A 12,468-nucleotide genomic window follows, 5' to 3' on the forward strand; every position below is an offset into this window, starting at 1 on the left:
CCCTTCTTGCACTCTCTCAAAAATAAACATTAAAAAGAAATCCTTCACTCTTAACTTCTAGTACAGTAAACATCAGAAGACATAACCCATAAAAACCTCTTTGGAGTCTGATAATTTTTTTAGCATTATTTTTGAGAGAGAGCACGAGCAGGGTAGGAGCAGAGAGAGAAGGAGACACAGAATCTGAAGCAGGCTCCAGGCTCTGAGCTGTCAGCACAGAACCTGACATGGGACTCAAACCCACAAACTGTGAGATCATGACCTGAGCTGAAGTCAGACACTTAACTGATTGAGCCACCCAGGCGCCCCTGGAGTCTGATGATTTTTAAGAGTATAAATGGATCCTGATGGTTAACATAAAAAGTTTAACTTCTCAATGACTGTTAAAAGCTTACTTTCTTTTTCTTTCTTCAAATACATAAAACCTAAAATGCTACCATTCATTTGGTGATTAGGTACCACGCTAAGAAAATGGTATTTTCTGATATCTCTTTGAGGAGAACATGCATATTTTGGGGAGAACTTTCCAATTTTTTTTCTAAGGTTGTATTTATTTACTTATTTATTGAGAGAGAAAGCACACACATGTGCACACATAAGCAGGGGAAGGGCAAAGAGAGAGGGAGACAGAGGATCCAAAGCAGGCTCTGTGCTGACAAGAGAGCCCGACACAGGGCTTGAAACCACCAACCTTGAGGTCTTGACCTGAGCCGCCATCAGACACTTAACCAACTGAGCCATCCAGGTACCCCAAACAATCTTATTTGTAATAACAGTTAAGAATCAGAAGAACCTGAGTATAGTCAAACCATTAACAGCCTAGAAAAGGAACAGAATTTTATTGTTAACCTGTTGAGGGTGGAAAAAGAGAGGTAGGCTCAGATTCAAAGTGAAAGGCATTACATCCCATAGTGTGACTGCTCTTAAATTTTTGGTGCAAGTTACTGAGTTCACAGATGCTTGATGACAGTTGGTATTGGGTAACTGGTAATGGGTTGAGCATCAGGTCCATATCAATATAGACATAACCAAGGGACATAAGCAGTGGGGGGAGCGCTGTGGGAGTATGTTATAGGGAGAGAGAAGCAGGCAAGCATGTGTAAATAACCAGTTGAATTGGGGAAACGAGGCTCAACTTTAGAGGCTATAAAACAAGGTTACCTAATTTTCTGAGGGACAGGGGAGTCCCTAGCTGATGGTTATACTAAAATATTTCTGGAAAACATACAGAAACACACACACTATCCACTCACAAGAGATACTATTATAGGCCATATAAGAAATATGGATGTTTTCTAGTAGCTTTAAGTCTAGCAGGAGAACAAGGTTGTATACAAATCTTCACAACGAAATATAGGTGCCCAAATAGATGTATCAGGAAAGTGTTGTGGGAAGGTTCATATCAGGTTTAATATATACTTGATGTTTATAATTTGTACATTTGCTGGTGTCAGGGTCTTTGGGGGAATGATAAGTACACTGGGTAGAGAAGGAATCGTTGGAAGAGGAGACAACACAAGTTAAACTGTTCCTACTTCCTTCTACAGTATAGCCAGGGTATATCACTTTACCACTTTTCACTGATGGTTCTCACCTTGGCTCAATGGCTTATTTATGGCTGTTGGCTTGAACACATGCGCACACACACACACACACACACACACACACACACACACACACACTAGTTTAAACAAAGAGGGAGACTCATTAGGAGAGTCCAGAAAACACGAGAACAAACAGAGATGAGTAGCTGGACTTCCCAGAACGCGGGAGCCAGAAAATGGTAAGACCTCAGAAACCAATTCAGCTACATTTCTTCCACCATCCTAGGATTACATAGTCTCTCACCACTGCTTCTCTTTGCACATCATTAGATCCTCCTATCATACATTTATTGGGTTCTCCCCATTTTCAGTGCCATGATCCTATTATAAAGTACTATCCTTTTTTGCCTGGAAAACTGAAATGACCTCCCAATTTTTCTCTCCAAAACCACTCTCGCCCATTTCTACTCTGTTGTTCTCATTACAGCCAGAGAGATTTTTTTTTAATGGAAAATATGTTCAATGGTTTTCTATTGCTCCTAGGACAAACATCAAAATCTTCAGCATGGTATGGAATTGGATTACTCTTGGCCCACATTCAGTGCCTCTGGTTATTATGTCCCTCACTTTCAGAGGATTATATAACCCTGCCCCTTGCTACTCTCAGGAATGGCAAAGGTTTTGCTGATGAACAGGGAAAGTGAAATGTGAGCACACACTTTAAGAACTCATGGGAGGGGAGGCGCCTGGGTGGCTCGGTCGGTTGAGCGTCCGACTTCGGCTCAGGTCATGATCTCACGGTTCGTGAGTTCGAGCCCCGCGTCGGGCTCTGTGCTGACAGCTCAAAGCCTGGAGCCTGCTTTGGATTCTGTGTCTCCCTCTCTCTCTGCCCCTCCCCTGTTCATGCTCTGTCTCTCTCTGTCTCAAAAATAAATAAACGTTAAAAAAAATTAAAAAAAAAAAGAACTCGTGGGGGATTTATCACTTTTCTTTTCCTTCTGCCAAGGCCATGACAATGTTCCACATAGAGACCACTCTCAGCCTGAGTTCAGAGAGAAGATGACATGGAGCACAGCCATGGTGGCATGTAGCATGAGAGATAAATAAACCATATTGCGGATTTTTGAGACTGAGATTTTCGGAATCATTCATTACTCAGCATAACCTACATGGTAGGTTAGCCTTTCAGTGCTTACACAAGTTGCTCTCTCCTGCCTTAGAACTTTATCTATGTTCTTCTATCTCCTTGGAAAGTTCTTTATACCCTTTTTTGCCCAGTTAACATTTACTCACCAGTGAGATCTCAGCTTAAATGTGAAATACTCAGGAAAGGACTGCCTGATCTATGTTCAAAGTACCCTGAATTCACCTTCTTTCTCATTATGTTTCTTTAAATTATAAGTGTAACTTATATAATAATAATATAACATACATTACGTTTATATATCATGTATATTATATATATTAATAATATAACTTGTATAATAAGTTTAACTTATAATAAGTTAACTATAAGTTTAGCTAAATTTTCTATAACTAAATTGTAAGACAAAGACCAGATATGCCTTAATAACCATTATATTTCCAGTGACAGGAAGAAAGAACTTCTTTTCTCTTTCCAAAGAGCACATTTTTCTGCATCTTTGAACATATGACAGAAAATGGCCCTTCTAGGGTGCCTGGATGGCTTAGTCTGTTGAGGGTCTGACTCTTGATTTGGGCTCAGGTCATGATCCAAGGGTTGTGGGATCAAGCTCTGTGTCAGGCTTTGCACTGAGCATGGAGCCTGCTTAAGATTCTGTTCCTCTGCCCCTCTCCCCTGCTCATGCACTCTCTCACAAAGAAAAGAAAAGGAAAAAAAAAATGTCACTCTAGTTCTTGAACCACCACACCTCCCACTCCAGGGCCACCAGTTGATCAGTATTCCAATATTTTTTATTTCCAAATTCGTGGAGTGAGAATCTTGCTGGCTAAAGTTAGACACGTTCTATTGAGGTCCATCCATAGTTTACTGAAAGATCCAGGTCAAGCCCAATCAACATGGCTACAGAAACTTCTTCTCAGGGGATAGGGAAATTTCCAGGAAAGAAGCTAAACAGATACTCCAAAAGTATCTGCTACAGTCACTACAGCTGACTCTGTTGTGGCCTTGACTTTAACCATCTTGTTCTCAAAATTATCCTCATCCATACAAGGAACATCCCTATAGGGGGCTCCTTAAGAAAAGCTTGGTGACCAAGTAGTTCTGACTCTGTCTCCCTGACTTTTGTCTCTCCTTTGGGAGTCTGGTACTTTGATTACCACTGCTACTTCACTTTGATCCCTTGGAGGTAGGGGGTTACATCTTTTCTATCAACACTAACATTGAAAAACGATAACAAAACAAAAACAAAAACAAAAAACCTTTTCCTTGATTCTCCATAATGTTCTCGGGATAAGCTAGAATTTTCAAAAACATTTTAATAAAAGTTAAGGAAGAGCCAAAGAAAAATGAAAAACACAAGACAATAAAAACACTGTGGCTCACAAAGTAAAGGTTTCTAACTCTTTCCCTGGGTATACAGTTCTTATCTCATTTCATTTGGGATCTAAGGGAAAAGAGGAGCCTTATCATCTGAATATCTGAATGTCTGTTTTTCACCAAGAGAACAAAAATAACAACAAAATAAAGTTCAGCTCTACTAGGATGTTTTCTGTAACATTTTTTCTCACTTAAAAAGTAAAATATAAAATAACATTTTCTAATTATTATTAATTGAAACTTTCTATATGTTCAGTCATTTCCACTTTTTTTTTTTAAAATAAGATTTTTTAAGTAATTTCTACCCCCAACATGGGGCTTGGATCCACAACCCTGAGATCAAGAGGCATGTGGTTTACCAGCTGAGCCACCCAGGCACCTTGGACACTTTAACCTCTTAAAGACCTTTCGATATCTATGAAAAACTTTTAAAAGCACCCACATAGCCAGTGATACAATCCAGATATTTTTTGGTCTTTAACTTCTCACATGGACATTTGTTAAAAACAACAACAACAAAGCTTTCCTCTTTATTGTTAATATAAATTAGAACATAACTGGAGCTAACATATGTAGGATTCCTGAAAAACATTTGCAAATAGAGACTAAATACAACATATCTAAATCAACATGATATGAGTTTCCATTAAAACTTTTTCAAGTGTGCTTCATTCTGATAAGTATGTCCCATGCCCTATTACATTTTTTTTTCCTAAACAGAGACTATGAGCTGGGTAGTAGTTTTTAGCTTAAACTAATTTATTGTTTAAACCATCAGATCTTCCAGATTTTCAAGCAGTTTTGATATTGTATTGGCCTCCCTTTGGTATGCACTATTTTCCTCAGCATACCTAATCAGAATTCCTATAAGTTTAAAAACTTTGTGTATGGCACAAAAACAGACACATAGACCAATGGAATAGAATAGAAACCCCAAAACTAGACCCACAAACGTATGGCCAACTCATCTTTGACAAAGCAGGAAAGAACATCCAATGGAAAAAAGACAGCCTCTTTAACAAATGGTGCTGGGAGAACTGGACAGCAACATGCAGAAGGTTGAAACTAGACCACTTTCTCACACCATTCACAAAAATAAACTCAAAATGGATAAAGGACCTAAATGTGAGGCAGGAAACCATCAAAACCTTAGAGGAGAAAGCAGGAAAAGACCTCTCTGACCTCAGCCGTAGCAATCTCTTACTTGACACATCCCCAAAGGCAAGGGAATTAAAAGCAAAAGTGAATTACTGGGACCTTATGAAGATAAAAAGCTTCTGCACAGCAAAGGAAACAACCAACAAAACTAAAAGGCAACCAACGGAATGGGAAAAGATATTCGCAAATGACATATCGGACAAAGGGCTAGTATCCAAAATCTATAAAGAGCTCACCAAACTCCACACCCGAAAAACAAATAACCCAGTGAAGAAATGGGCAGAAAACATGAATAGACACTTCTCTAAAGAAGACATCCGGATGGCCAACAGGCACATGAAAAGATGTTCAGCGTCGCTCCTTATCAGGGAAATACAAATCAAAACCACACTCAGGTATCACCTCACGCCAGTCAGAGTGGCCAAAATGAACAAATCAGGAGACTATAGATGCTGGAGAGGATGTGGAGAAACGGGAACCCTCTTGCACTGTTGGTGGGAATGCAAATTGGTGCAGCTGCTCTGGAAAGCAGTGTGGAGGTTCCTCAGAAAATTAAAAATAGACCTACCCTATGACCCAGCAATAGCACTGCTAGGAATTTATCCAAGGGATACAGGAGTACTGATGCATAGGGCCACTTGTACCCCAATGTTCATAGCAGCACTCTCAACAATAGCCAAATTATGGAAAGAGCCTAAATGTCCATCAACTGATGAATGGATAAAGAAATTGTGGTTTATATATACAATGGAATATTACGTGGCAATGAGAAAAAATGAAATATGGCCTTTTGTAGCAACGTGGATGGAACTGGAGAGTGTGATGCTAAGTGAAATAAGCCATACAGAGAAAGACAGATACCATATGGTTTCACTCTTATGTGGATCCTGAGAAACTTAACAGGAACCCATGGGGGAGGGGAAGGAAAAAAAAAAAAAGAGGTTAGAATGGGAGAGAGCCAAAGCATAAGAGACTGTTAAAAACTGAGAACAAACTGAGGGTTGATGGGGGGTGGGAGGGAGGAGAGGGTGGGTGATGGGTATTGAGGAGGGCACCTTTTGGGATGAGCACTGGGTGTTGTATGGAAACCAATTTGTCAATAAATTTCATAAAAAAAATAAAAATAAAATAAAAAAAATAAAAACTTTTTGTATTTGTTACTTATATTTACACGTGATATATAAAAATTATTATCAATACTCTACCCCTAGAAATATGTACAGTTTGAAGTCTTTTTCTGTGGCAAAAAAAATGAGGGACTATAATGCTTTGTGTTCGGTATAACTGAGGATTCTATTTTAAAGTACTTATAGTAGCATGGTGTAGGTTAAAAGAAGTCTAGGACTGGCAATTATATTTAGGTTCTGGTCTTCATCTCTGCCACTAAGTAAAATAATGTTGCCATGCTCCCTATTAGTTAAGTCAATTATGGCTTATTTTCATTCACATATATTAAGAGTCAGGCTAGACATTTTAATTTTTTTTTATTTAAAAATTTTTTTAATGTTTATTTATTTTTGAGAGACAGAGAGACAGACTGCGAGCGGAAGAGGGGCAGAGAGAAAGGGAGACACAGAATCCAAAGCAGCCTCTAGGCTCTGAGCTGTCAGCACAGAGCCTGATGTGGGGCTTGAACTAACAAACTGTGAGATCATGACCTGAGCCGAAGTCGGGTGCTTAACCGAATGATCACCCAGGCACCCCAAGAGTTAGGCTAGACATTTTAAGTCTCTTCTAAAATTTCAGAGTGCTAAAATTGAACACTCTCTCTCATATTTAAATTTATTTTTAAAAGAATGTTCATTGACTGTGTTTCTAAGTCCTTACACAGGTTTATTTATTTATTTATTTATTCATTCATTCATTCATTCATTCATTCAGTAGGTTTCACGCCCAGGGCAGAGCCCAATGCCGGACTTGAACTCACAACTCTGAGATCAACAGTCTGCTGCTTAACCGAATGAGCAACCCAGGTGCCCAATAGGTAACTTTTTTTTTAAGACTTTATTTTTAAGTAATCTCTACACCCAACCTGGGGTTCAAATTTACAATCCTGAGAGTTGCATGCTCTACCACTAAGCCAGCCAGGCACTCTCTTACATAGGTAATTTTTAATTCCACCATTAAGCACCAACTATGTGCATGTCGGCCATGTCAAATCCATTCAAGAGTAAGACAACGCAAAAATAAGCAAAATATATCTGCATGCATTTAATGCCACTGAGTCGTACATTTAACATTGTTCAAATGGTAAATTTTATGTTATGTATATTTTAACACGCTAACATTATATATGTGTATACATATCTGAATACAGTGCTCCCCTAACATGTTGTGCCTACCATTTAAAACTGCCTCATATTTATTTGGACACAAGTCTTTCTCCAAAGAATTTAATCACTCCAGGAACAAGGCCTGTCTTAATCTTAGCTGTAACTCCAGGGCCTGTAACACTGGCTCTTAGTTACAAGGAAGGGCAATTATCTCTTGGCTTTTCCAAGTGTTGCTATTGCATATATTTTAATTATCATTTCAATCAAAGAAATGCATTAAACACATAAGATGTTGTAAAATTTTAAAATACACACTAGAAAAAAATTTCTTATCACATATTATGAGTTGGAGTTCAGAAACTCATAGTGGTCATTAAACTCTATCTTCAACAAATGTTTGTCAAATTAATGCAGGAGACTTGAGAAGACAAAAAGATAAACACAAGTCCTAGCATTAGCCCAGCAGAGCTCACATGGAGTGTAAGATAAATACATAATATTCTACTTCCTAAGAAGTATGCCTATTATGCGTTTCAAGTAGCTATCTCACTAAATAACCCCTAACATTCTCCAAGTAGCTTTTAACAAAGCCACTGTATTCCAGTCTCAATCTAAAGTTAGGCAGCTGCCTAGAATATCCAGGCTGAATATTTTGCTGAGACAAAACAAAAGCTACCTGTTGGAGACTTTATTGACATTCCCAAATACTACATTGTCATTTTCTTAAACGAAAACGTACACTACTTAGCTACGTTACTCATAGGTTAGCTTGGATGTTTACTGCATCCAAAATTGGCCTTTTTTCCAATTCGCGGGGATGATCTGCCCCACTTCCTTCAGTTTATATTCAAGAATTAGTCAGATTCTGCACTTAGTGGAGTTCCACAGCCCAAACCATAGTAGTTCAGCCCTTGGGAAAAGGGCATCTTAAAGGCTGTGGGTTAAGGACTGCCAGAGATACCGAGCGCTTACATTTCTTGAAAAGTACAAACCACACCCCAGTTTAGCTAGCTGTGCACCTTACTGGTCAGATTGGCGCGCTGGGGGTGGGAGAGAGAAAAAGGCAAGATTAGCAGCTTGGGTCGATAAGGGGCAGGAGAATAATTGATAAAATTTGAGCCCCGAAACTCTTTTAAGTATAGAGGTTAGAAAGGCGCTCGTTTAACGTTAGGCCTAAACTTCAACAAGAAAAAAGAAGTGGCGCTGGGGGGAAAAGCTCCAGAGTTATACTGTTCACCGTGGGGCCGTTAAACGCAGCAGAAAAGCGGGCGTATTTTTTCTTCCTCTTCCCGCCTCCCAAGAGACGCGAGCCCAGTCCTTTCCCCTCGTTTTCACCCCGGCGGGGTCCAATGGCTGCCGCCGCCGCGGAGCCGGGTCGGAAAGCGCCCCGCCCCCCGCGATGCTCCCGCCCTCGGGGTCCTCTCCGCCCCACCTCCCCCTCGCCACTGGAGGTAGCGGCCGCGGCCGTCACGTGTTCTGGCAGCCGCCAAGTGAGGCCGCTTTTGCGACGCAGTGACAGCCAAATGGTGCGACAGGAGGAGCTGCAGCTGCGGCCGCAGCGCCCCGCAAGGAGAAGCTTGAGGCGGCTCCTGGCGTCACCCAGAGGGAGCGACTGAACGAACAGAATCCGGCGCGGGCGGGCGGCGGCGGCGGCGGGCGGGCGGCGAGGGGGAGCCCGCTCCGAGTGCCTTCGCTCCCCGCCGCGCTCCATGAACCGGGCGAAATAAGCCGCGCCTCCAGAAGGGGCTGCGCCTCCATGAATCCCTAGCTTTTTTTTCTTTCGCTCCCCGCTCCTCACCCCCCACCCCGCGTCCCGTCCCGCCTTCTCCCTTCGCCAGCGGCGGCCGCGGCCAGGTGCGGAGTCCAGAGCGGAGCGCAATGGCGTCCAACCCCGAACGGGGGGAGATTCTGCTCACAGAGTTGCAGGTAAGGGCCGCGGCCCGGGCGGGAGGCGCTGGCGGAGAGAGGGAGAAAGTCTGGCGAGGGGTCGGGGGCCCAGGGACGCCGTGCGGCCGCCGCGCCCCTAGCCCGCTAAGTGCGGAAACTCGGGGATGTCACTCGGGAACCGCTTCCTTCGGGAGCCGGACTCTCTTCCCCCGCCAGAGCTCTGGCCTGCCACCCCTTTAATTTGACTCTGCCTGCCAGTGGGACCCCATCTGTGTCGGCTGTCTGCAGCCGGAGTCTGCTCCCACCCGGTCCCCGGAGCGGCCAGCTCACCGCCCCCTCCCTGGTGTCAGAGCCGCCCGCGGACGCCCCTGCAGCCCCCTCCCTCCGCCCGGCCAGGCCCCGCCCCGCCTTTCCCTCGTACACCGCTCCTTAAACTCCTTTGAATGACTCCCAGGCTGTTTTCTCGTCCCTCCCCTTCCCCTCAGACTCCGCACAAAGAGCGCCCCCATAACTTCCAGCCCCCGGACAAGTTTTAAAAAAAACAAAACAAAACAAAAAACCGTGTCTCACTAAATGCTTGCCTAACTTCGCTAGCCCTCTTCAGGTGACCGCCGAATTTCTTGAATATGAAAGCTGCCCTTCCCCCCCCCCCCTTTTCTTTCTTTTCCTTTTCTTTCTTTCTTTTTTTTATTAACCAGATGATAGCTGTATGGTCCTCTTGTCTACTGCTCCCTACTCAGATCTGGAAACTTAGATGCTGATGCTTTTCAGGCTTTCGTTTTCCCTCCCGTTTGAACACCAGAGAAAGAGCTACAGAAGTTGTTTACAAATGAGCAAGCAGTGGGCTAAGGGAAAGTGTTGGGCACCACATGTCTGCAGGAGACGAGGACAGAATAGATCCCTTCGTTACTTAAGTCTGTGTCGAGTAGCAGTATCATTGTTTTGCATTTACGGCTAGATAGTTAATGATGTAGGCACGATTTTTGTCCTTAAGTCTGTGATGTACAGGGGTACCTACACTACTGTGTTGAGTTTATTTTTTTATTACTTTGGAGTTTTCCAGAGACGTTCACATTTGGCTTGAAATTTTGTGCTTGTTTTTGACCTAAGATTTATTTTGATTTATTTTGCTATAGACCTCTTCTAGCTATTAGCTATTCGATTATTGGAGATAGGACTTAGAAGAAAAATATACTTACATTTCTTTTTGTGCGTTGAGCATTTAGTTCTTTTAAAAAGATTGAATCTAGATCCTGAAGGGTTGATTCTTGATGATGCCCAAATTGAGTATTGCAACTGCTTCTAAATTTTTTGCTGTTTAAATATATTTTTCAATAGATCCCTTTATAAGCTTGGTTTGTTGTTAAGCTAAATGTAAGTTTGAAGGCATTGTTGTAATATTCGATATTTCCTGAACGAAAGTAGAGGTTTCAACAAGGTGTACTAGTGCAGGGTTGCAAATTTGGAATCCTTTGAATCAGCTTTGAATTTCCTGTCTTTGGACATGTTGCTATGTAGTATTCCAGTTACTCTTAGCCTTTTATAAGGTGTTACAGCATACCATATTTGCTAAATGAATGGAATTTATTGTTTTATTACTTCACATAAGGTTTCTAAATGCAGTTTGTTTGAGGCATGTTGGAAATGCTTTCCACTGTCTAGTCTTGAAATATGAAAAGCATACTTTGGTTCTGACTGGGAAAAAATCCATGAAAATGGACAGGAGCATTTTTCTTTGAATGGAGTTTCTTCAGAATTATAAAGTATTTGGCATCCTTATTTGTATTTTATAGAAAGTTGTCATAGAATACACTCATTTTGGCACTTGACCTGAAAATATATTTTCATGTGTATTAAAATATAACAGGGATTTTTAATAAGATCAATTTTGACAAGAAGGAAGCAAGTCAAAAAGATGAGAAATTTTAAATACGACTATTTAAAAAATGGGATCAAAGTAGGGGAACAGCTAAAGTTAGACTTTAAAAAAAAAAGTCTCTTCCAGAAAAAGAATGGGTTTTATATTATTACCTTATGAGTTGACAAGTATATCTAAAGCATTTTTATTGATGTAATTGACTCCCGGTTTGTTTTTGTTTTTAATTTTTTAAAGTTTTTTTTTATTTTGAGAGAGAGAGAGCGCAAGCATGAGCACAAGCAGGGGAGGAACAGAGATAGGGAGAGAAAGAGTCCCAAGCAGGCCCTGCACAGACAGTGCAGAGCCCCATGTGGGGCTCAAACCCATGAACTGTGAAATCATGACCTGAGCTGAAATCAAGACTCAGATACTTCAGCAACAGGTGCCCCTTGACTCCCAGTTTTAATAAAAGTTACTGCATATGAACTTTATTATGTGTGTTAAATTGAGAACATTATTTATATCAGCATGTAAGATAAATGTTGGCAAAATTTGCTTCACGAAGTACTGTATATCCATCTGTTCAGATGTTTTACTATTTCATTGGGTCATGGAATTAGTAGATAGTAGCCAAATATTTATCAAGTGTGTTTGGAGAACTAGTTTTTAAAAAGCATCTAAGTTGTTTGAATTTATTTAAATTGAGAAATTAATACGGAGTTCTTAATGCTTCTCTGACATACTGATTTTAAGTATTTAAATAATTATGTAGCAAATTTTAAACTGCTGTTTAGTAGTTAAAAACTGTTACTTTGCTATATCTTGTCTAGGGGAATACTTGTCTCTGGAAGTTACATGTTACAGTCTACTTTTAATGAAATTGATACTTATTTTTAGAAACATTGTATATCCAACATTTTAAAGTTATTTTTCAAATTATATTGCAGAATTTGAAATACTTTACTACTTGAGTTGGAATTGGCTTATTAATAACCCTTAGTTGTGGAAAAACAAAACCTGAAACCATAGTGTTTTTCCTTATTAATTATTGTAATATTTCTATGGAGTAATGTTTCTAACTCTTGCTAGTAATTTAGGAGGCTTATTTAACAAGGAATCATTAATGAAGTACACATAAACTTTGATGGCTAGAGGCTTCCCTGTATAAAGAAGAATATTTACTATCATAAAAATAAAAAGGCTATTAAAAAATATAAACTTAATTGG

The 12,468-nt window shown here is 40.6% G+C and overlaps 1 protein-coding gene across 1 annotated transcript in view; it reads left to right on the forward strand.

Annotated features, from left to right (window-relative positions):
- Positions 1–9,004: 9,004 nt before the first annotated feature.
- Positions 9,005–12,468, forward strand: part of PKN2 (protein kinase N2) — a 130,037-nt gene continuing 126,573 nt past the window's right edge. The window contains exon 1 of the mRNA XM_043575511.1: positions 9,005–9,422. Within this exon, the coding sequence (XP_043431446.1) occupies positions 9,375–9,422 (48 nt within the window). The 5' untranslated portion in view covers positions 9,005–9,374. The remainder of the gene's footprint in view (positions 9,423–12,468) is intronic.

The sequence above is a fragment of the Prionailurus bengalensis genome, chromosome C1, assembly GCF_016509475.1.
Source record: "Prionailurus bengalensis isolate Pbe53 chromosome C1, Fcat_Pben_1.1_paternal_pri, whole genome shotgun sequence".
NCBI lineage: Eukaryota > Metazoa > Chordata > Mammalia > Carnivora > Felidae > Prionailurus > Prionailurus bengalensis.